The sequence below is a fragment of the Juglans microcarpa x Juglans regia genome, chromosome 7S (genome assembly GCF_004785595.1).
Source record: "Juglans microcarpa x Juglans regia isolate MS1-56 chromosome 7S, Jm3101_v1.0, whole genome shotgun sequence".
Classification (NCBI taxonomy): Eukaryota; Viridiplantae; Streptophyta; class Magnoliopsida; order Fagales; family Juglandaceae; genus Juglans; species Juglans microcarpa x Juglans regia.
Genome location: NC_054607.1, coordinates 802,206 through 824,650, shown reverse-complemented (window position 1 = coordinate 824,650; position 22,445 = coordinate 802,206). Strand labels below are relative to the sequence as shown.

General features: G+C 34.8%; 3 protein-coding genes and 1 non-coding gene across 8 annotated transcripts; 1 reads left to right on the top strand and 3 right to left on the bottom strand.

The window, feature by feature from the left end:
• Positions 1–663: 663 nt before the first annotated feature.
• Positions 664–3,971, bottom strand: LOC121240970 (E3 ubiquitin-protein ligase DIS1-like). 2 transcript variants are annotated; one of them, XM_041138489.1, is made up of 4 exons: positions 3,654–3,971; positions 2,372–2,616; positions 1,712–2,098; positions 664–1,201 (listed from the first exon to the last, which is right to left on the bottom strand). In XM_041138489.1, exons 2-4 carry the CDS (start codon positions 2,579–2,581, stop codon positions 881–883), a joined length of 918 nt encoding a protein of 305 aa, XP_040994423.1. In that variant the 5' UTR covers positions 2,582–2,616; positions 3,654–3,971; the 3' UTR covers positions 664–880. The 2 variants fall into 2 exon arrangements, with proteins under 2 accessions (XP_040994423.1, XP_040994424.1); XM_041138490.1 differs by having other exon boundaries at positions 3,658–3,935.
• A 1,351-nt stretch (positions 3,972–5,322) lies between these two features.
• Positions 5,323–12,130, top strand: LOC121240962 (translation initiation factor eIF-2B subunit beta-like). 3 transcript variants are annotated; one of them, XM_041138482.1, is made up of 12 exons: positions 5,323–5,512; positions 5,861–5,897; positions 6,219–6,290; positions 6,385–6,539; positions 7,327–7,614; positions 8,316–8,445; positions 8,830–8,937; positions 9,041–9,143; positions 9,244–9,369; positions 10,314–10,504; positions 10,865–10,990; positions 11,591–12,130. In XM_041138482.1, exons 3-11 carry the CDS (start codon positions 6,238–6,240, stop codon positions 10,956–10,958), a joined length of 1,248 nt encoding a protein of 415 aa, XP_040994416.1. In that variant the 5' UTR covers positions 5,323–5,512; positions 5,861–5,897; positions 6,219–6,237; the 3' UTR covers positions 10,959–10,990; positions 11,591–12,130. The 3 variants fall into 3 exon arrangements, with proteins under 3 accessions (XP_040994416.1, XP_040994414.1, XP_040994415.1); XM_041138480.1 differs by lacking the exon at positions 5,861–5,897 and having other exon boundaries at positions 11,597–12,130; XM_041138481.1 differs by lacking the exon at positions 5,861–5,897.
• Positions 12,131–13,786: 1,656 nt separating this feature from the next.
• On the bottom strand, positions 13,787–20,841 carry LOC121240960 (protein LNK2-like). Of its 2 annotated transcripts, none has more exons than XM_041138476.1 (8): positions 20,564–20,841; positions 17,819–18,107; positions 17,530–17,656; positions 16,770–17,088; positions 16,594–16,683; positions 15,326–16,033; positions 15,086–15,240; positions 13,787–14,293 (listed from the first exon to the last, which is right to left on the bottom strand). In XM_041138476.1, the coding sequence occupies exons 1-8, from the start codon at positions 20,585–20,587 to the stop codon at positions 13,951–13,953; spliced, it is 2,055 nt and encodes a 684-aa protein (XP_040994410.1). In that variant the 5' UTR covers positions 20,588–20,841; the 3' UTR covers positions 13,787–13,950. The 2 variants fall into 2 exon arrangements, with proteins under 2 accessions (XP_040994410.1, XP_040994411.1); XM_041138477.1 differs by having other exon boundaries at positions 17,873–18,107.
• A 565-nt stretch (positions 20,842–21,406) lies between these two features.
• On the bottom strand, positions 21,407–21,479 carry TRNAR-ACG. Its single transcript has one exon. It is a non-coding gene; the product is annotated as a tRNA-Arg (tRNA).
• Between the last annotated feature and the right edge of the window lie 966 nt (positions 21,480–22,445).

The following is a 22,445-nucleotide window of genomic DNA, read 5'->3' as shown; positions in this document are numbered from 1 at the left end:
AAAACCTACATTTACCGGGATTTTGGGAAGGAAATATCCAGTATAATAAACTTATTTATAGTCTTTCATAATCTCTCGTCCTCACTATAAAATAGAAATCGGAAGTTTATCTTCTGATAGAGAGATCGTCTCTGGAGTTCTATCATCCTCTTGAAAAGCTAAAGTCGAGATTAAAGAATAATAGTTAAACAATTGAATGATACATTATTTCTATTTTAGAATTTTATTTTTATTTTCAATCAAACTTATTAATGTGAAACATTTTAAACGACTTCACATATTAATCACCTAAATGACACATGAATATATATAATTAAAAATGATAAAATTTAAAATGAACGAGATTTCAATTGAAAGCCCGTTATTGAGATTTTAGGATATTTTATACGATGGGACACCTAAGGTATTGGTTATTAATTTCCTTTTGGCCCTTGAATATCGTGGCTCTTTTCTCTCCCAAACTCAGAACAGAGATTGCGTAGTGTGTCTTTGTAGTCAAGTGATTTAAAAGGGTAATTATGCAGAGATGTGGAACCAACATCTGTGCAAGAATCAATCAAAATGACAACCAATAATGATTGCCAAGAACCATTCTAATTTCAATTGCTCAGCTCGTGCATCCAAAGCTGTTAAAACACCGATAGATGTATTCACACATGCGTGAACACAGAAGGAAAAATTACCATTGCCAGACTACAATTCATCTACAAATAGGTAAAGTATTGTATATTATAGATAAGAAGTATGCATTCCCATTCCCACTCATGTATTTACTGCATGGACAAGCAAAGAGAGTTTGCCTCCTAAATCCCAAAAAAAAAATACATGACCAGAAGACTCATTACTACAGGCTAAATATATAAGGGGAAAGAAGATATAATCACTGCTCTTTCCAAATCCTACCAGTCACCCTAAGCTTTAATTCCTTCCGGTCTCCCCCGGAGAAGAAGAGAGCCATGTTGCGTTGGATGATGAGACCATCAAAACTGTCACGAACCTTCCGATGGCTGTCCCTAATGCTTCTAGGTACTCCTTGCCAAATCATCTTCCTGCCATTTCCACCAACCTCTAAGCTGTAGCTGTAGTTCTTCGCCTCATCATCATCACCCATAAACCGCAAGAATGCTATGTAAACTGGAGCCATCCCAAGCTGAAAAGCTTCAAAATGCAGACAAAAGTACTGACCAAAGCAACTGAAGACCTAGAAATTAACCAAGAAATCCGATTATCAGTTACAAATACTAACCCAAAGTTTATAGTAAATGCAAGGATTAACTGAGCTAGGGATAAATGTGCCATGACATATTTTCAGGTGCATCTGTTGTCACACATCCTGATATGGAGAAACTATTATGCCTAGTCTCTTTAGGCAAAAGAACAGAAGAAACTTGGATGGGCCTCACTAAAATTCTGTAATTAAGCTAACACCTATAAGTATGTGGCATCTGCATCTTTTAACATAAAGCTCTTAACTTAAAAGATTTCCCGTTCCTAACAATAGGTGGTGTCCAAAGAACTAACATACAAAGTGATCCAGCTTTAGCGGAAACCAAAGAACAAGGCCTTCACTGAAGGGATACCCAAATTCTGTATCTACATTGACTGGTGGATATAGTTGCACAAGAGGAGCACGTTACCTCCTCTACTAAAGGGTAACACTAAACCATCAGCATATAGAAGACAATAAGACAAGAACAAAGCAACACTATACCGTCAGCATCCATGTGGCATTTTCAACCTCCTGTGGATTTGATTTGACATATCGATGGTTGAAAGTGCTGCCACTGTGCATGTCAACTTTATGATCATCTTTCAAGTGGGCCACCAGAGAAGGAATATCACCAATGACAGTGCATTCTGATCCAGCATAGGGACAGTTGTAGGGTCTATAGATGCATTGAGATTCATGTTTAAGTTTGCTGTAATATGGGTATATACCCATGCACCCAAAACTCTGATATTTACATGGAAGTTCCAGAGAAGCAGCAACCTTCTCCAATGCAAGACATCTTATATTGCCAAGTTCATGCCTGCAAGTAGGACACCGGTTGTGCACCCTGGGTTTGCAACCAGAACACAATGTGTGACCATTTGAACACTGCAACAAGGGAGAATACGGATAAATTAAAACTGGAATTTCATAACTAGCCACAACTAACAACTAGATGCAAAGAAGAACACCGTTAAATATTTTTCTGATAAGGAAAAAATAATAATTGCAATTTAATCACTGTTAAAAGTGAAACGTGTTAACTACAGAAGTTCAGTAATAAAGTCCCTCTATTAAGGTGGATAGACTGATAAAAATTACATGAACAAAAATGATTACAACTATGCAATTTAACCATTCATTATATGAACACCAACAAACCTGATGGATAGGAGGGTACATGGCATTTAAGCACACAGGGCACTCCAACAGCTCACGGACACTGCTAGAAACTGCCACATTAGGTTTTAGAGAATTTGAGGCAGTATCATTCACATTTTCACCAACATCCATCATGTCTTCACTTTGAGGAGGATCAATAACCTCAGGCTTGCTCCGCATGTCATCAAAAAAGGGATTCGCAGATGCCATTATAGTATTCAAGTGGCTTACGCCAGATGCAAAACCTGGGTAGATAAATATATAAAAGAACATCAAATTAATGAATCATGATTTGTTCGAAATGAAATCTTCAAAAACATCTTCAAATTAATGCAGTGATCGGTCAAAAAGTAACACTTGAACAGATTAAAAAGAAGAGCAGTGCTACTCTGCACCGCTTATTTTGACCAATAGTCCGAAATTTTTTTTTCTATTTTTTTCAATTTTCTTATTCATATTTTTTTATCATTTTAAAACATTTTTAAAAAATATAAAAAAAATATCAATACACTAATAGTCACTTTTTTAACTATTAAGTAAAAATAAATAAATAAATAAATATATGAGGTGTCAAAATGAGAGGTCAAATGGAATGGGCAAAGTAGCATTTTTCTAAAAAGAAATAGATTGACAGGAAAAGAAAAAGGGAAAAATAATTGATCTATTTTTTTTCGCGTTTTTCAAAGCAGCACACTCAAATTCAAGTCTCAAAATTACAATGTCACGGAGTCTGAGGTCTCAATATCAAAATGAACAAGAATTACTGTAGAAGCGATTTTTAACAATGCTAATGCCTTATAAATCAACTGAAACCCCACAACAATAGGAACAAATTACAAAAATCAGTGTCGATTCCATTAAAACCGTAACATCGAAGTCGATCAAACTATGAAAGCCTATCAGCTAAGAAACACAAATGTAATCGGAGATTTTTTCGAATCTCAACACAAACAACAAAACTCTATAATTCTTTTAAGTCAAGAAATGTATACCATCAGAAACTAATTGATGATATCAATAAAATAGAAACCAGGAAGGTATCACTCAATGCCAAAAGAAAAAACCCTAGAATTCGCACGCACATGTTCAAAGTCAAAATAAGTTGACCACAGATCTAGAACATTTCTAAAATTAGGATCCTCAGCATGGGAAACTTAGCGGAAATGACAGGAAAATGGCACCGAAATAATTCGAAAAAATAAAAACAAAAAAATGTTCTAGAATGAGAAAGCGAGAGGAATCTACCAAAAAAAAAAAAAAAGAGAAAGCGAGAGGATATTACCTACAAGCTGAGATTGAACCAAAAACGCATGGCAGAGAGCACAGAACTAAGAATGAGAGAGGGAACAGTTTGGTGGGTGGTCGGCTGCTGGCTACGAAGAAATGTACAGTGTATAAGTAATTAAGGAGACAAGAAGTGCGCGTCCGATAATTTCAAATTAAAGCCGTTGAGAGAGAGAGAGAGAGATGAGAGCCTGAGAGTGAGTGGTTGGAGAGAGAAATTTCTCGAGAAAATACAAAAAGCAAAGGTTATAAAAAGGGTTGGGGCCCCCATATGGGCTCCACAGTCCGCGGAAATGGCAGGTTTCTAAATTCCAATATTTATCCAGTCATATTCTACAAAATTGAGAGGGAAACAAATCATTTACAGAAAAAAAAAAAATCCTCCAATGCCAAATAGTAATTAATCTTTAATTAATTAGATAATTTCCGATTTCCCGATGATATAATATTTTTAATTGGATAATGATACTTTTGCTTCTTTATTATTGTTTTACATTTTTTTCTTTTATTATTTGAATATGAATTAAAAATCTCATAATATAATCTTCTTATATAATTTTAAAAAAAATAAATTCAATCAATTAATATTAATTTTTTATAAAATTAAATTTATTTTAAATTAAATTACATAATTACGTTAGTTGCTTGAATTTATTTTTTTTATAAATTATGCAAGAAATTCATATTATGAAATTTGTAATCTAAATTCAAATTATAAAAGAAAAAAACATAACTAAATAATAAAGTATTAATAAATAAGGCAGAAGAGTATCATTATTTTTTTTAATTTATGACGTGTCCCTTGAGTAAATTTGGATTTGCGACAAGTAACCCAAAATGAGAATCCGAATGGGGGAGAATTAGGGGTGATAAACGATCAATCTGGGATTGAGATTGGTCGGTCTTGGTTCATATTTTAGAGGATTTAAAAGTTTTGATCCGATCCCGATCCAGGATTTTTCTACTCTAGACCTTATTGAGTGAAAAATAAAAATAAAAAATATATTTTATATAAATTATTTATATAATAAATGTTTAATTTATTATGTAATTTTATCTAACTTATTACTATTAATAATATAAAATTTTAAATATATTATTAATATTTATTAATATTCTATCAAATAACTAATATATAATATCAATTAACTAATTATATAGTAATTATATAAATTAATAATGTAATTTTCATCTAATTTATTATCATTGATCATATAAAATATTTTTTTATTGAGTTAGTTATATAATCTATATTAATAAATCATTTAATTTTAATTTAATATTTTAAACAAAAAAATTTTATTAATTGATTTTTTTTCTTAGAAAGAAAAAAAATAATAATTAGGATGGATTGGAGCTATAGCTACCAGTCCGATCCTGTCCTTTTGGGTATTTGGTTTGGTCTAGTTTGAGAAAATGATGGTCTATCACCAGATCGGACCGGACTCATTGATTTGCTTATGGAGAACCCGACGACCCGTGGCATCTAACGTAAAAGAAAAATTATATTTATTATCTCTACACATCATATATTATATTTTTTTATTACTATTTTTAAATATGTAATATATAAATGGAGAATAGAAGAATTTAATAAATTTAAAATTAAAAAATTGAAAAAATTGTCAAAAATAAAAAATATAATAAGATGTGATGTTTATGATGATAAGCAGCAAAGCTCCAAACGAAGCCCAAACTCAAAAGGAGCTCGCGTTCGCAGAAGAATCGCAGGTGATGCTGTGAGCATCGAAGCTCTCTGAAACCACCAACTCCTAATCAACATCTCTTTCTCGAGCGCAAGCTCTTGCTCGCGTCAGCAAAACTCTCACGCACTCGCATGCTTCTTCGATCTCAGCTGTAAGGGATTCACATGAATTATCTATATCAGTAATTCTATCTAATTTGTGCTTGCTGTTCCAGAGTTTTGGTCAGGCTGATAGTATCGTATATATTTCTTTTCGAAATCCTATTCTGTTTGGTTGCGGGGAAATCATGGGAACTAAATGACACTGAAGGTGCTGCTTGGGTCCTATTTGTTTATATTCTTTAGCTTTCAATTTCATGGAAAGAGATCTTTCATAAAAGCTTTAACGCAAGGACTTATTTTAGACTCAAGTTGGTATGCGTTCGGGTTCCATGTATTCAAGAGTTCTTCAATTAGCATTTTTATTAATATTATTATACATTTTCTTAGTAACCGAAAAGTGGAGTGGTGGCGAACTGGTTTTTGCGATATGTTCTGGTGAGAATCTGTCGGATATTTGATAGTTGGCAGTTCTTTTGAAGTTCATTCAAATTATGCTTCGGTCTGTTCTTTTTTACGGTTTTGTTTCTGAGAAGACACCGGAAATTTGAAAGAAAATTAAACTTGCTGAGCTTGTTAGGATGATTCTGCTCGACTCAGCTAAGCTGTAAAAGTTGCCCCATGCATAGTTTTGTGGACGAGGAGACATTTCAGATTTGAAATCTTTTATTTCGGTTTTTTATTTTTTTTCTCTCTCTACATTTTCATATTATCGAAATTGGTTACCATTGACTGTGATTCATATATGCCACAATTTAGGTGAGCATTGGCGATAATCATGCCGGATGTGCAGGCCCTTGTGAATGATTTCCTTAATAAGCTTAAGAAACGGTAAAATCTTCAGCACTGTTTATGTTGCTGCTCTGATGGTATGAGTTTTTCTTTCTTACTCTCTCTCTCCTGTTTTGGTATCTTGTGATGGCAGTAAAATTGAGGGCTCGCGGGCAACGGCAAGGCAGACGGCTGAAATGCTTCGGTTGGTGATTTCACAGCAGCGAAGTCCCTACACAAACCAGGCTGGCACTTTGATTGATGCTGTAAGGGCGGTTGGGGAGCAGCTGATTGCTGCAAATCCTCTTGGTATGCATTTGGATTAATTTTTAAAATCATGACGACTAGAAATCCTGCATTAGTCTATGTTATCGAGGGTCTTCTTTTAATGAAGGTCTCCTGTTAAAGTGACATTAGAATTTTAATTCAACCACAAGTTTTTTATTAGGCACCCTTCAAATTGGCTATATAGTATTAGCTTACAGGATTTTTTTTGTTATTTTTATCTTTGTCAACAAGAGATTAGATTATCCTTGTTTGCATTTTTTTTTTCCTTTTATTATGCATTTTCTTATAATAGGGCCATAAGTCTCATGTTTCATGTCTGAAAAATTTGTAAAGGAAGTTAAGATTGGTAATAAGAATACCCAATGCTGTGGTAGACAAGTTTCTAGCAGTGCTGTTGATATGTGCTTAGTTTTCTTTCAATTACTTATTGCAAGCATGACTAGTGAGGTTTTCTCTTTAACGTGTCATTTAAATTGACATACTTGGGCTGCATATCTTAGCATGACTCTTCAGCATTGTTGATGTATATCATATAAACACGAGCATGAAATCATGGAGGATGGCTTGCATTTTCAAGGTTTTATCCTTTTACAAGTAAACAAGGTTTACTTGTATGAAGTGGTAGTGCTGAAAACTTTATCGAACATAGGAATAGGCAAACAAAACTTTTTTTTTTTAATTGGTAAACAAAACTTTATTGATCATAGAAATAGGCAAGAGCCCAAGTGTACAGGACATATACATTGTATGAAATATTAAGACTTATTTGCTGTTTGCCTATAATAAGATGTTATCTATTTCATTGCAGAGCTTGCTGTTGGTAATATTGTGAGGCGTATTCTGCATATTATTAGGGAGGAGGATCTCTCTCTCACAACGGCTGCTATGGCTGGTTTGGGCTTATCGGCTGTTAGTGATGATGAAGATGACACTGATCAAGATAATCATCCAGTTCTATCAGGTGCTGCTCTTGCTGCTGCTGCAAGAAGCACATTGCGTCCACCTTCCTTGCAAACCCTTCTTGAGGATGTGCCTGACTCAGCAGCTATTCCTCACACTTCTTCATCTGGGGGTGATTCTGAAGGAAAAAGCAAATGTGAGCCCTGTAATGTAATTCATTTCAATCATTATTATAACACTGTTATCTTCATCATCATCATCATCATCATCATCATCATTATATTTATCACGCTTGTCCTTCATTGCTTTTATCACTACATATTATCTATTACCTATATAAAAGCTGAAGCAATGTCTTCACAAAATAATAAGGCATATCATCAACCATTGTCATTAATTTTATTATTTATTTATTCATTTGTATTACAAACCTTTCGCTTTCTCAACTTTTCCCTCCTTTTGTTGGAAAAAAAACATTTCCTCTCTTGTGATATAAACTCTTCAGTTTCTCAACCTTTCCTCTACTCACTTATTAAACGAACCTTCCTCTCATTTTCAGACAATTGAAAAAAAAACCCCTTAAGTTTCCACCTCAGGTGCCTGGCTAAATAGTACTAGCAATTTAGTTATTCCAGCCCGCACATTGCGTGGGTTTACAACTAGTTCTTTTAATTACTCAACCCGCAATGTTCATTTAGATTTTACCGTTATGGTATCTATATTCTTGAAGGTAAATGTGGCTAGTTGGGATTGGAAATCGGTCAATGAAAGAAATTGGTTTCTTGCAGTGATGCTTTCTTTCAACGGAAGTGGTAGTGCTGAAAGTCGGAGCACTGTTTCCATAATAAATCTCAAAATGATGAGTTTTTGTTCTTTATAAATTATTTTCCTTGACAGCTGCTGATAGAAGTTCAAGAACTTGGAAGCTGAAGCATGATGTCATTGAAGCAGTTAATGAACTCATTCAAGATATTGCCACTTGTCATGAACAGATTGCCGAGCAAGCAGTAGAGCACATTCATCAAAAGTAATGTTTCCTTGAACTATTACAATTAAATTTGTTGTGCCTCTAAATTTTTTCCATTTTTCTCAACAAGTAAGCTCTAGCTCAAAGAGCACAGTTTGTCTAATTGAACGACTCATGCAACAGCTATTTTGTGGATCAACATTGCTGTTTGATTGTTATCATAACCTATATTCTTCTTCTACTTGGTATGCCTGACATATTTGTAGAGCACTCTTACACCTCCATGAAGTTATGCCTTTTTTATTTTCTTCCATCTGCTAATATAGACTTATGAACACCAGCCTGTGTGAAATTTCGTTTTCTATGGTTTTAACTTCTAGATGTTTTTGTCATTCTGTAACATTTCTTGCATTTTTTTTTACTTAAAAATTTCATTTTCTTCAGTGAGGTAATATTAACTTTAGGAAGTTCAAGAACGGTATTGGAATTTCTTTGCGCCGCAAAGGAGAAACAAAGATCATTTCGGGTGTTTGTTGCAGAGGGTGCACCAAGGTTTGTGCAAGTGGCTAGCTTTGTTTGCAAGGCATTGAAATTATGTTTCGCTGGTGTAATTTTGACGCTCTCTTTTAATTCCACTTGCTTTGTTTGCAAGTAGGTATCAGGGACATCTTCTCGCAAAAGAATTGGTCACAAGAGGATTACAAACCACCCTAATTACTGATTCTGCAGTCTTTGCCATGATTTCTAGGGTGAACATGGTATTTTAATGATCTTAAGCTTTTCTTTTCTAAATTTTTTTTCCTCCTTGGGAAACGGATTTCCTGGATGACTCTTAGTTTCATGTGGGAATTCCTTAAGGTTATAGTTGGAGCACATGCTGTCATGGCCAATGGTGGGGTTATAGCACCGGTTGGGTTGAATATGGTTGCACTTGCAGCTCAAAGGCATGCAGTCCCTTTTGTTGTACTTGCTGGTAGTCACAAGGTAATTAAGCACAACAACAGCTTTTTTTTATAAGTATTTTAGAGCACAATAGCAGCTCCACTTGCCCTTTAGGTTTTAATGAAAGATATGCAAAACAGGTCTCGTTAAGTACCATTCCTAAATTTCTTGTTTTTTTCTTATGCTTGATACTGTGTTTACTGGTCTTGCCCTTTCGAATTTGGATGTATAAATGGAATTTGTATTTTTGTAATTTTTTATAATGAAAGTGAAATATACTACTTCTGAATTATGATACAAAGTTTAAGCCCTTTATTATCTAACTTGAGTATTTAAGATTTACTTTTTATTACGGTTTTGTTTTAGAAACAAAAATGTCTCAGAACCGTTAGTTGACTGACTGTACTTCCAGAATAGTAATAATCTTCATAAAAAGGAAATAATAATAGTCTGCACGGAATTTATGAAATAACTAACATCATTCTCTGCAGAACCTAATTATTGCAAGTCAAAGGATATTTAACTATGAACCCAAATATCATCTTTCTTGCTCATTAATTAACCTGAAAGACAAAAGTCGTGAGGAATGATATATTCTTCTGGAATCAACTTATTTCCTCGTTTGTTTTCAGAGTAAAATCTTGTTAGAATATATTTTTTAATATTATTTTTGTTTTGAAATTTGAAAAAAGTTGAATTATTTATTTTATTTTGTGTGGGAATTTGGAAAAGTTGTAATGATAAGATGAGAGGTTTTCAAAGTTTCAAATTTTTGAATTTTAGTCTTGAAAGCAAACCGTTTGCTTTCATTTCTTGAGTACTCAAAGAGTACTCAAAGGCTTGTTTTGCATAAGCTCCTGACATGTTAATATTAGCAAGTGGAAACCTCTAAAATTTGTACCTCATTTCTTGAAACTGTTGTTATTGTTTTAGTCCCGTGATTACTCATGGTACTTTTGGGAAATGCTGTTTTGTCCACTTGACAGTTGTGCCCACTGTATCCACACAATCCTGCGGTCTTGTTAAATGAACTGAGATCCCCTTCTGAGCTGCTGGATTTTGGAGAATTCTCAGATTGCCTGGATTTTGGAAGTGGCACTTCTTCTCTACTTCATGTGGTCAATCCAACATTTGATTACGTGCCACCAAAACTCGTTGGCCTTTTTATTACAGACACGTAAGTTCATCTGAATTTGAGGACTCCCCGTACCAAAAAAAACAAAGCACCCGGAAAACCATAAAAAGAGGGAAGAGAGAAATAAAGCGTTGACATCCGCTACATGAGTTTATGGCTTAAATGACAAGCCGAAGAAACTGAATGCTTTATAAAATATCGTAAAAGAAAAGATTCACTGGAATTGTTATCTATTCTGGCATTCAGCAAAAAGAAATCTTCTTCACTCTATTATGGAATGTTTTCTATTGTCTTTGTTCTGATGCATGGATGTCCCTTTTAGCTAATATTTTAATGATTTCATATTCTTTCTATTGCTTTAACTGTGACAATTTGTAAATTACTCTTTACTTCCCTTCACAGAGGAGGGCACAATCCATCATACATGTATCGCCTCATTGCTGATTATTACTCTGCTGATGATTTGGTGGTACAACAAAGGCCTGCAGGGAATTGAGTTTAGCTCCCACTATTTTTGTCATTTGTTGGGTAGGTGTTTAATTTTTAATCACATCTAGTAAATAGCAGTGCCTGGATTCTACTGTGAAATTGCTAGTTTAATATATACTTTGTTAATGAAGGAAAAGCTTCGACTTTGAAATTGGAAATTCCAGTACAAGAAAATAAGTGAATATCTACATATGTTTCTTTTAGCACTTGACATGGCAACTGTATCAAGTGGCAGATATATACATTAAAAGTGCAACTTTCTTCATAATGGCATGGGATCTTATTGCATTCGATGTTGACATTACTGGAGGTACTATTACTATAAAAGTTGAATTGTTTTTTATATTTTGTTTGAAAGTTTGAAAAAATTGTAATAATTAGTTTGAAAAAATTGTAATGATTAGTTTGAAATTGTTTGTGTTTGAGTGATGTTTGGAAAGGAAATGAGATGAGATAAAATGATTAAGATGGGATGCGATGAAAAACATTACCAAACATCCCTGATGTACTTAATCTAACAGAATCGTCTTAACTTCCCATAATGATTAGTTACTCCTTGACCATTTGCATCTGCTGCTTTCTGTATCATTATTGTCATGATTGGTAATTAATTATTGACAGACATTTCCCATGGTCAAGTTTCAGGTTGTTCAGAAAACTAGTGTGAGAAGAAGTGGGCACGGGGAAATGAAATTTAGATTGGATTGTGGGGAATGCAGAGAATATATTAATGCTTGGAAGAGACTAGGAAAAGTTGCAGTTCCAATGTAGGGGAACGAGAATGAATATGCTAATAAAAGATCATGAAACAAAGGGGGAAATGGAATAGCCCTTTTCCTGGTTTGTGAAGAGCCACCATACTGATTCGTTATTTCTTATGAACAGTTTGCCTAATTTCCAACCTCCCTTGAGGAAACCAGGGGAACCACAGGATGGGAATCATTTGGAGGCTAAAATAGGATTGATAAATGATAATCATGGATGCTCTATATCTATAGCCAGAACAAGCGAGCTGTCCGAGCATAAAATGACACGAGCCCACTGCAATTTTCCAGGTCCTCCCACTTGTCGAAAGACTCAAAGCAGCCCTGGCACCACCTTCAATGCGAGCTTGAGAAACAAAAAGGCTACTCCACTATGGCTCTTCAAAGAGGAAAGAAGTGTTCCCTACTCACTTTTTTTTTTTTTTTTTTTTTTAAAAAAGTAATATATATATATATATATATATCTTACAACTTGAAAAATATGTACTGAAATGAAAAACCTAAAAAGAAGCAAATAAAATGTGATAAAGAGAAAAATATTAAGCATTCAAAACGTTAAAAAATAACAAAAAACTTGAACAAAAAGGTCAAAAATATCTTAAAACATAAAAAAAAAAAAAAAAATGTACTAAAATGAAAATGAAATTAAAACAAAAGAAAAAAAAGGCTAAAAAGAAGAAAATAAAACTTGAAAAGAAAAAAAATGATACAAAGCATCACGGAAGGCTGACGGTCGCCAACGACCCCCTTGAATCAGGCCGACATCATGGGTGGCCCTCCCCCCTCGTACCATCAATCCACCTTGTGAATCAGACGACCACGTCGACATAGCCAACGATTATGAATAAAATTATAACACATTGATAAATTCGACCATTCTTATAATCTTAATTAATAATTAGTTTTGTTGAAATGTACGTACTCAAAGTAACGGAAAAAAAATAAGAGAAATTAAATGAAAAGAAAATGATGGTGATGGTGAAAATTGAAAACCAACAAACGAATCGTTTCATATTTAATATTTGAGGATTGCTATTTATAAGTCTCATATACCACATTTCATAATTTTTTTATTTTTCTATTTTTTTATTTTATTTTTCTAAAAATAATTAGATTCTTCTACTTATCATCTATATATTATATATTTAATAAAAAAAATTTAAAAAATCATAAAAGAGTGGTGTGCGATATATGAAACTTAATGAATATAATATTTTAATAATATTTTATTCATCTTTCATTTAAAATCATTTCTCACTATCCAAACCATACCAAAGAAGCAAAACGGGTCAAAGGAGATTTTCGTTTCGATATTGTGTGCTTAAAGTTGCTTTCGTTGATGGGAAATTAGAAATGAAGATATGATTACACTCTTAAGTTCTTATTTATTTTTACAACTCCTCTCAACTCATCTAATCATTATAATTTTTTTAAATGAATCGTGCTACAAAGAGCTTCACACTCATACACATCACTTAAAAATGTTTATCTGCAAAAACAAACAAAGCCTAAGATATGGAGAGAGTTTTGTGCAGCATGTTTATAAACGTGGAATTGCGAGGCTAGTGCCACAATATGCTAAGCTGCTGCTTGGGTGTTGAACAAAAGGAATTATTGAGCCTAGCTCCTTGAGGAACTAGGAACTTGATTTGCCAGTTGCATTATCCATGTAAGTGCATATTATCTTCATTGTTAATTCACATTTTAGCTTTAAATGATTGATCAAATTGTGGTACACATATTTAACACACTATTCTTAATTGCTTTCCAGCTCTCTCGGATGCTAGAAACTGATGCAATTGCACGATATTATGGGCTAGACAAGGGACAAAGTGATAAAACTTACAGTGGTGGAGTTGTTGATTTCCCTGAAACTTTCAGCAAGTCGTCAGTGCAGGAGGTAACGCACACTTCTAATGGAAGCATCACATAAAGTACGTGAAATTTAATTCAGAGCTAGTTAGGTTCACCCTTTCATTCAACAGACCATATTACATGTTCAGTCACACATATGATAATCATCACCGTGGGTTTTATAAGGATGCAGACCGGTTAAACTTTGGAGAGAACATAGACTAACTAGTTTGTACATACTACTTGATAGAAATTCAGTATGCTGACAATGAAAGATGACATTGCCTTTATCAGTGAATCCGTATAAATTATGTCTGGAACACATATCAATAGGCATGGAAGACGTAAAGGTAGGAATTATCCTCATGAAAATATCTCCATTCATTTGGAGGCTTCAACCTCCATAGCTCCACCATCTGCACGCTCAATGTTTGAAGCATTCTCTGAAGTGTTTGTGCAAGGGCTGTTCTTGAGCTGATGGGGCTCAGACAATGTGTAAGGATTCTTAGCTCCTTGGTGAGGAAAGTTTTGTTTACTTTTTGTACACTTCGACAAGTTTACTGAGCCTGGTACTTTGTGTTTGCATGGAAGCTTTGCAGACATAGGTGACTCAGCTGTATCAGGAAGCTTTCCTGGTGATTCCAGAGGGCTATGAAAGAGCAAATGAGCCAGGGTTCGGTCTATGGGATTGGTCACCGTTTCCACGTCAGGCATCCCTGAATACCTGCAATACCTTATATAAGTTCAACCGAGGAAAGCAATAATAAGTTGGGAATCTAAAACGAGAAGGTTGTAGCTGCACCATATGACTCAAATATAATTTTGATGCTCTTAAGGCATCCAACCCAAAAGGACGCAGATGAATCATGAAAGTGGGGCAAAAACTGATCAGTTTCTCATTCAACTGGCATTAAATACATCCAGCAACGTCAAGTTACCATCCGCCTCTGGGTCACTGTCAGTTATCTACTTTATAATATAAATCTGTAAGTCACTTGTCTAGTTTCAACAATATTTTCCAACGGATAATCATGATAATCGAATTTAACTATTTCCGTGTAAGTAAAAGAAAAGTAGTTTATCCAAATTTCCAGTTTAAAGATCATTGATCATGATAACTATCTAGGGGTTGGCTCAAACGGTAGGTTGGCTCAAACAGTAAGTGCCTTGGTCTTAGGAGTATGCTCTTTCCAGATCTAAAGTTCAAATTCTTGGAAAAATAAAATTCCCTAAAGTTCTTACCCGAACTTGAAGCCCAACATCATTATTGTTGCCCATATAAATATTTCGAGCAGTAATAAATATTGTAAGAAAAATTTATATGTATATCTCTTTCTCACTTGAGGCTCTTAAGTCCAAGCAAGAACTTGAGGGGACCTTGATCCACACTTGAGTATAAACAGTTTCTAGGAGCCACATCCCATGATCCGTGAAAGCCATGTTGTGTTTACATGGTCTCAAGGTTCCTTGTCGTAAGAAAAAAAAAAAAAAAAAAAACTGTACTTGGTGTACTAACCTGTTACCACTATTGGCATCTTTTGCAATGACTTTATCTTCATCCCTGCTACTTTTGTTATTACTGCTTGCATCGCTAGCATAATGCCTTTGCATTGCACTTTGAGCCAACCGGAACAAGCTATCCCGTATACAAAGTCTTAATTTCACGTCCAACTGCAGCAAAACATTGGTATCATAAGTTTTTAGCTAGTCCAACTTAGTCTAGGAGGGAACTAATTCAACCATAAGTCAACCTTACCTTTGAAATGGTATCCTGAAGCTTGGAAAGTATTCTGTCCACCGAGTAATCAACTGCCGCATAGACTGTATTGGAATCATCTTGTTCGACAGGTGAGTTTGGATCCATAGTAGTGCTTATATCTTCTACTTCAAGATCAGCTTCCTCAAAGTGCTGAGTTTGGCTTTCATGGAGACACCTTTGAGTGATGGAATTATTGGTATTAGGGACTTGATGACTGAATTGTTGCTGTTGTTTCTGAATGGCAAGCATGGCCTGAATCTGCTGCCGCCTCCTTAGTTTTTCAATTTTTTCCTGAGGTGTCATGGTCAGAGGTTTCACATGGGTGTTCACTGACTTGCTCACAGGATTTGCACACCCATTAGTACCATCATAACCAGAAAGCAAAGGTTGGTGCTTCTGCTCAGGCTGAATGAGAGCATGCACAGGCATGGCAGGATATGGATTCATGATATTCCCACATGCCGATGGAGCTACAAATGGATTGGCAACATGCCCGTACTGCAATGACTCATCCCCTGGAAGCTGCCTCTGTTGTCCTAGCATTGAAGAGGGAGGAGAGTGAAGCATGGAGGGAGCGAATTGGCTCTCAAATTTTCTGGATGGGTTTCTCGAGGGAGACAAGGTACCATTCAAATGTGATAATGTCTTTCCCTCATTTTTTCCTGACTTTCTCCGACATTTCAACAATTTTGTTTGCCTAGAACCCTGTCCATATGAAGAAGAAACTAGAATGATAAGTAGTAGACATAGTGTGGGAAAAGTGCTGCAGATCTTTAAAGTCATCCTGACATATAATGGAATGTGCAGGCCCATGAAAGAAGAATACAAAGATGCAATTTAAAACATGAGTTTTATTATACATTAGCAGTACAACTGTCGGAGAAGGAAAGATCTATAAGCCCTGTACACTCTCCAAGTGTAAAGCCCCAAGTGCATTCTTTCTGGAACAATTGAGGGCACTCTTGCACCATGAATCCTTAACATACAGTAAACAGGGTCATTAGACATGGGGGAATCAACATATCCGACTGCAGCGGGGGTAGCCATTCCTATCTCTTTGCATTTCTAAAGGATTCTGGCATGTAAGGAGCCTAGAGAGCATACCCAAAGCTACCCCAATCCAAAGTTGCACTTTTTCTAAGCATTTGGTTGCTCCACACTGGCTTGCAAATAGAAGAGTTCTCTAACAAAATGAGCATCGTTTCTTTACTGTCGGTTGGTACTATTTTCTGGACCACCCTAGTAGATGTATTTGAAAGTGTTACCTTATCTGTAAACTCATTGGTGTTCACAACATTTTCAGCACCTAGGCGAGAGGTTGCTGCAGAGGTTTTCTCCACCATGTCCATATCTATCTGCAAGGGGAAAAAAAAACTAATGATTTCTGTGGTCCACTTGTTCAAGTGGAAAGCATTTCGCACTGCAGATTAATTTTTAATACCCGCTCCTTCACCATGGGCTTCCTTTTATTTCCAGCATACTCCATGGGATCTGATATAGCATGTGCATTCTGCATATCATGCAGTGAGGCATCTTCAAATTTCCCACGGCCAAAGGGCAATGACTGGTCATCATGTATCAAATATTTTGATTTAATTTCCAATTGCTCAGATGAGTTTCTTAGTTCTCCTGACTCCAAACTTGTTGAGTCCACAGATATTGGGAAATTTTTTACTGGGCTGTTCGCTACATCCTTCGAAGAAGACCATTGAGCATCAGCATTACCAATACTTGAATGGCCAAATATTGGGTCATCATTGCTGCAAAATCATTACTTGTGAGGATATTGAGTCAGATGGGTACCATGGTATATAAGAAATGAAAGAAAATAAATAAATAAAAGGGAAAACCAAGGAAGGTAGTATTAAAGAAAAGGAATGGATGGAGAGAGTCTTTTTACAGTTAAACCAAGCTCACAACACTCTTCAATCTAAAATTTTTGTCGATCAGTTGCTCCTTAAGCTTAACACACGATGTTATAAACTCCGACAAACAGAAATAGCAGTTACAAAATTAGGGAAAATAAATTTCTGCGGCATGTTAAAGTTCTGAAAGGAAAGGAGAAGAAAATGCTTTTATTTATTTATTAAGCTTTATTATTGCATGGATACCAAGATTATGTATCAGAATGCTGTCAAGGTGATGCTTCATTACTGTTACAGGTCTAACATGATGTGTGAGATATAGCCATCTTCAATTACCTGAAGATTCGATCAAAATCGTCAAAGCTTCCAATGTTAGCCCATTCATAGCCAACAAAATCACCTTGCTCTCTATCTTCATGGGTATTTTGAAAAGTTTCAGCATCGTTATCAAGTCGAGTTGAATCTGCTTTCAAACAAACCACGTTAGAAATAAATAAATCAAGATAACTGTCCCTTCAACTGCTCAGGTTACACACATACATCCATGCACCTATAGTTTTTTCTGATAAGTGAAAACATGCACCATACAAACGCACTTTATTTGAATAATAAACAATTTTACCACCTCTTGATGATTTATATTTGCTAATATCAGTTAGGTTGTTAAACACTTCAGTACCCATGAAATCCTGATCAGTTTTGGCAGCATTATTGGCATTGGTGTCAAGGTCAGAACCACTCTCCAGCTTTCTTCCATGCAAATCAATTGTTGCCCCAGCAGTCCTCTGCTCAGTAGGCTTGATGTCAGCAGCTCGTTGGTTGCAGTCCTTTTTGTCACGAAAATCTTGGCTTGCCTCAGGATAAGGTACAATGTGGTCACCACTCTCGCCACCTTCACCCCATATTATAGCAAGCTGAAATTATAAGTGCTTTTAAGCATCAGTACGAAATAACAATGTTATCTAACGAGATAAAACATCTGTGAGCAGTTGATAGTATATGTGTCTAAAGAATCAAGAAAACTTATGCAACCTTGTAAAACTTGGTGGTATATTTTGCAAGAAAAAAAAAAGCATGCAACAAAATCAATGCTTAACCAGAGGATAAATACACAATAGTTTACAACCAGTAGAAGCTGATGATAGTATATTCCTTTTTTTTAATAAGTGCTGATGATAGTATGTTCTAAACGACTTTCATGACAAACATAACTGCAACTCCATTGTGCCAAATGGGCTGTAGCTAGAAAGAGGAACCCTGACTGCAGCTAATGCCATCACTTTTTAACTTTTAAGCTTGCATGTGACATGGCAAATTCAACTTTTAAGTATGAAATCCATTTTCTAATGACCTATTTCTCAATTAGAAATGTATTTGCAATATATGCACGACATAATTATCACAAATTGACATACAGTATCAAGCATCTATTATATGATAGTAACATCTTTCACTTTTGGTGTCTATCAGCAGATAATTTCTTTAGGGCATTCTCATGGCAGAGCAAGGTTTTGTTTGCTGTGTCATACCATGACCCTTTAACCTGTCTAGAGTTCAGATTAACTGTTATAAAACTTCTTTTTTTGATAGGTAAGATTAAGGGCTCGTTTGAACATAGAGATGAGACACAAAAGTCTCAAGATTCTCAAAACTTCTTATAATTTCACTCCAAATATCACTCATACATAAAACACTTTTCAATTTCAAGTCTTCAACTTTTTCATCTAATCATTACCTAATTATTATCCAAACACAAAAACAAATATAACTTTTACAAACTTCAAAACAAAAGTTATATTAAAAAATTATATTCAAACAATTTTTTAACTTTATAATATTTTTATTCAAATTTTTTTTCTCTCATTTCCCAAACCAAATAAAACATCCCAAATCAAAATATTTCACTACTATTCACAGAATTTTGAGATACTCCAAGTGTCCAAACGAGCCCTAAGTGTGGTCAAACTCTATGAAGTTCTTTCCTTCCACAGACTTATAAAAAAAAAAAAAAATGTTCTTTCCTTCCACAGAAAGATGTTACCAACATGAATTGAATAATAATCTATCCTCAGCAAATCCCACATTCAGGCCATAATTTGACACAATAGGAAGCAGCCACCCTGATCATTCAACTGAAAACGAAACGACTAAACAACCCAAGTCTCCCCCTTTGGGAGATAGAATCAGCAACTATTCCTCATCACTGCTAAACCAAAAGGATCTGGAAATTAAAAGTGCAGCAAGTTAATCCATGCGACACAAATTTCCATTAATATGGCATAACCAGGTTTAATCAACTCATCTTTCTCTTTACAGGAGAACCCATAAAATCTGCATTCTGATGAAGGTGCTATATGATGCCAAGCCTCTATGTTAACAAGTTGTACACTTCACTGACAAGTTACCAGCTCCATTTTGGTCTCATTTTTCCATATTACTGTCTAAATCTTAACAAACACTTTACTTTAATCTTCCAGTTAAATCATAGAACACCAAAGCTATGACTCCCCTTAGAGCAGTAGTCCATAGTGGAAGGTTTTTTTTTTTTTTTTTTTTTTTTTTTATAATTAATAAGATTTTGCATATCAGAATAGCACTTCCAAAAATTCTATTTGCCCAGTCCAGTCCCGTCCATGTTCCTTCATGTCGCTTTCTTTCACTCCATCAAAGAATTATTGCCTGCACCACACAAACTAACTTCAACTCCTATTTTTCACATTGAAGTACCATTTGAATCTAAAACAAACTCGTGAATACTTTTAGACTCGAGTGAAATTGAGATTCTATTTCCAAGAGAGAGAACAATTCCACTTCAAGTCTTTCACGATTCCCTATTCCTTTGAAACATGTCCCACATTCAGCCTGTTCAACGAAAACTACCACCTAAGAGGGCACTTAAGTTTAAATTACAACTACATATAGAATAGAATTTGACCATGAAAGAAACCCATTGGGTTTTCCTTTGGCTGTTGCTAATTTTTAGCAGTAGTAAGGAGGAATTCAAAAATAGGGAAATTTTTTCGATTAATTTCCCAATTGTTCAAGCAAACGGTGAGCTTTTTGATAAAGCATCAAGACATGTTTTATAGCCTTGACCAAATAGATTACAGCATTCTGTTACCAAATCTATTGTTCTCAGACATTTCCACAAAAAATCTACATATAGAAAAAAGAAAATCCTTCCACAACTTTAGCAGAACAATCTAAACATACCCAGAAAGCAAGTTTACATCTTCAAGCTCAAATTCTCACACAGAAAATCATCTTACAACCACATCACCAAGCTATTAATTTCCAAACTTCAATCATACCGGCGAATAGAATAACATAATTGAAAAACAAATCGAGGAAAATTGAGAAATTGGGTTACCTCTTCGTCGTTCCAATCAAACATCTCTGAAAAACCGGGAATAAATCTCTACGCAGAAACCCAAATCATAGCCACGCACGTAGATTGACTCGCACATTTGCCAAATTCCCCGGGAAAGAAGAAGCTTACAGAGAGAGCATCAAACTCCCAAAGACCAAAAACAAGATGCAAAGAGGTTGTTTTTGTAACTTCTATTGCTGATGTTGTTGAAAGGGCAAGCTCAGATCCCACGGAGTAAAGCGGAGTTTCGCAGAGTTGGGGAGCGGGTTGAGCGACACGTGTACCGGCGTATCTGAACTTGTGGCCAGGAGAGAATGATCTAATGCTGGAACGTGATTGGCCGGAGCAAGATTTGAATTTTCATTCGGGTTTGGATTCATTTTGGGTGGGTGGATCTAGTTCGTGATGGAGGTCGTTTTGGAGGTCGCTTTCAGTTGGGCCTCCGTGGGCCTGTGGTGCTGTTGCGTTTCTCTCTTTTTTTTTTTTTTTTTTTTTTTTTTTTTTTCAATTTTTATTTTTCCTTTTTCGGGGGCGACAAAAAGGCTATTTTTAGGATTTATTAGTTGAGGTGGGGCCCTAATGAGGAACATGAAATTTCCCTTTCATCTTATATTATTATTATAATTTTTTAAAATTTTCATATTAAATATAATAAATAATTCAAATTTTTTTAAATTTTAAAATAATAATAATATTAAAAAATAATATTTTATTTAATTTTAATATTATTTTGAGGTAGCTTGTAATTAGAGATTTCGTTTGATAAATAATGTTTTTTTGGTCATGCTGGATATGGGATAAGTACGGGCAGTGAAGAAAGTTTGAAAGGCAAACAAAACAAAACGACTCCACTGGGGATCGAACCCAGAATCTCTGGTTCCGTAGACCAGCGCCTTATCCATTGGGCCATGGAGTCCTTGGTTGAAGGTTTCTCTCACGAACATCTTATCTTATTAAACTTTTCCAATCCGAGCTCCATTTTAGGGCTAAATTATTATTATTATTATTTGTTATTTCTTCTTTATTTCTCCACATATCAATTATTAATATATTAAAAATGATGAGATTTTGAATTTAGAAATAAATAAATTTTATACAGTAAAATTGGATCTCATTAAAATAGCTGTTAGTTCACAATTAAGAAAGAACATTCAAAGAATATGTATGGTTGATCAGTAAATTGTCTAACATTTAGGAATACAAAACCCAACAAAAATAGGCAACTATTAAAATCCCTAAAACAAAGGCCAATGGATGAATGAATAAAATGCATAAACAAATAGTAAAGATTGGATAAAGATGCACAATAATTAGATTATATTAATAGAGCACTAAGTCAGACACATATAAGTTAGAACATACCATAGTCCCATACAAGTTTAGCAAAGAAAGGGGTGATGCGTTTTTGCAGGTCATGTTGTTTCTTTGTTTCACAGGATGGAATGGAAGATAACAAGGTACAGGTGAGGTTGGAAATAGAAAAAGGTTGTTGGGACTGAGGGAGTATGTGTATAACCTTACGCCTCGTTTATTTTTACAGCTCCTCTCAACTTATCTAATCATTATAATTTTTATAAATTTCCACACAAAATAAAATAAACAATTCAACTTTTTCAAATTTCAAAATAAAAGTAATAGTAAAAAAATATATTCTAACAATATTTTACTCAACTTTTAACTTTAATCTCAACTCATTTCATCTCATCTGTGAAAACAAACTGGGGCTAATCTATGCAAATCTAAAATAGAAATCCATATTTTGATGAACCCAGAATTCTCCAATTCAAGCCTGCGCTCCACGTCTCCAAAAAAAAAAGCCCATTTAACATTCACAGCTCTTTCATTACAATTAACTTCTCATACACTCACTGTTCTCAGTGAG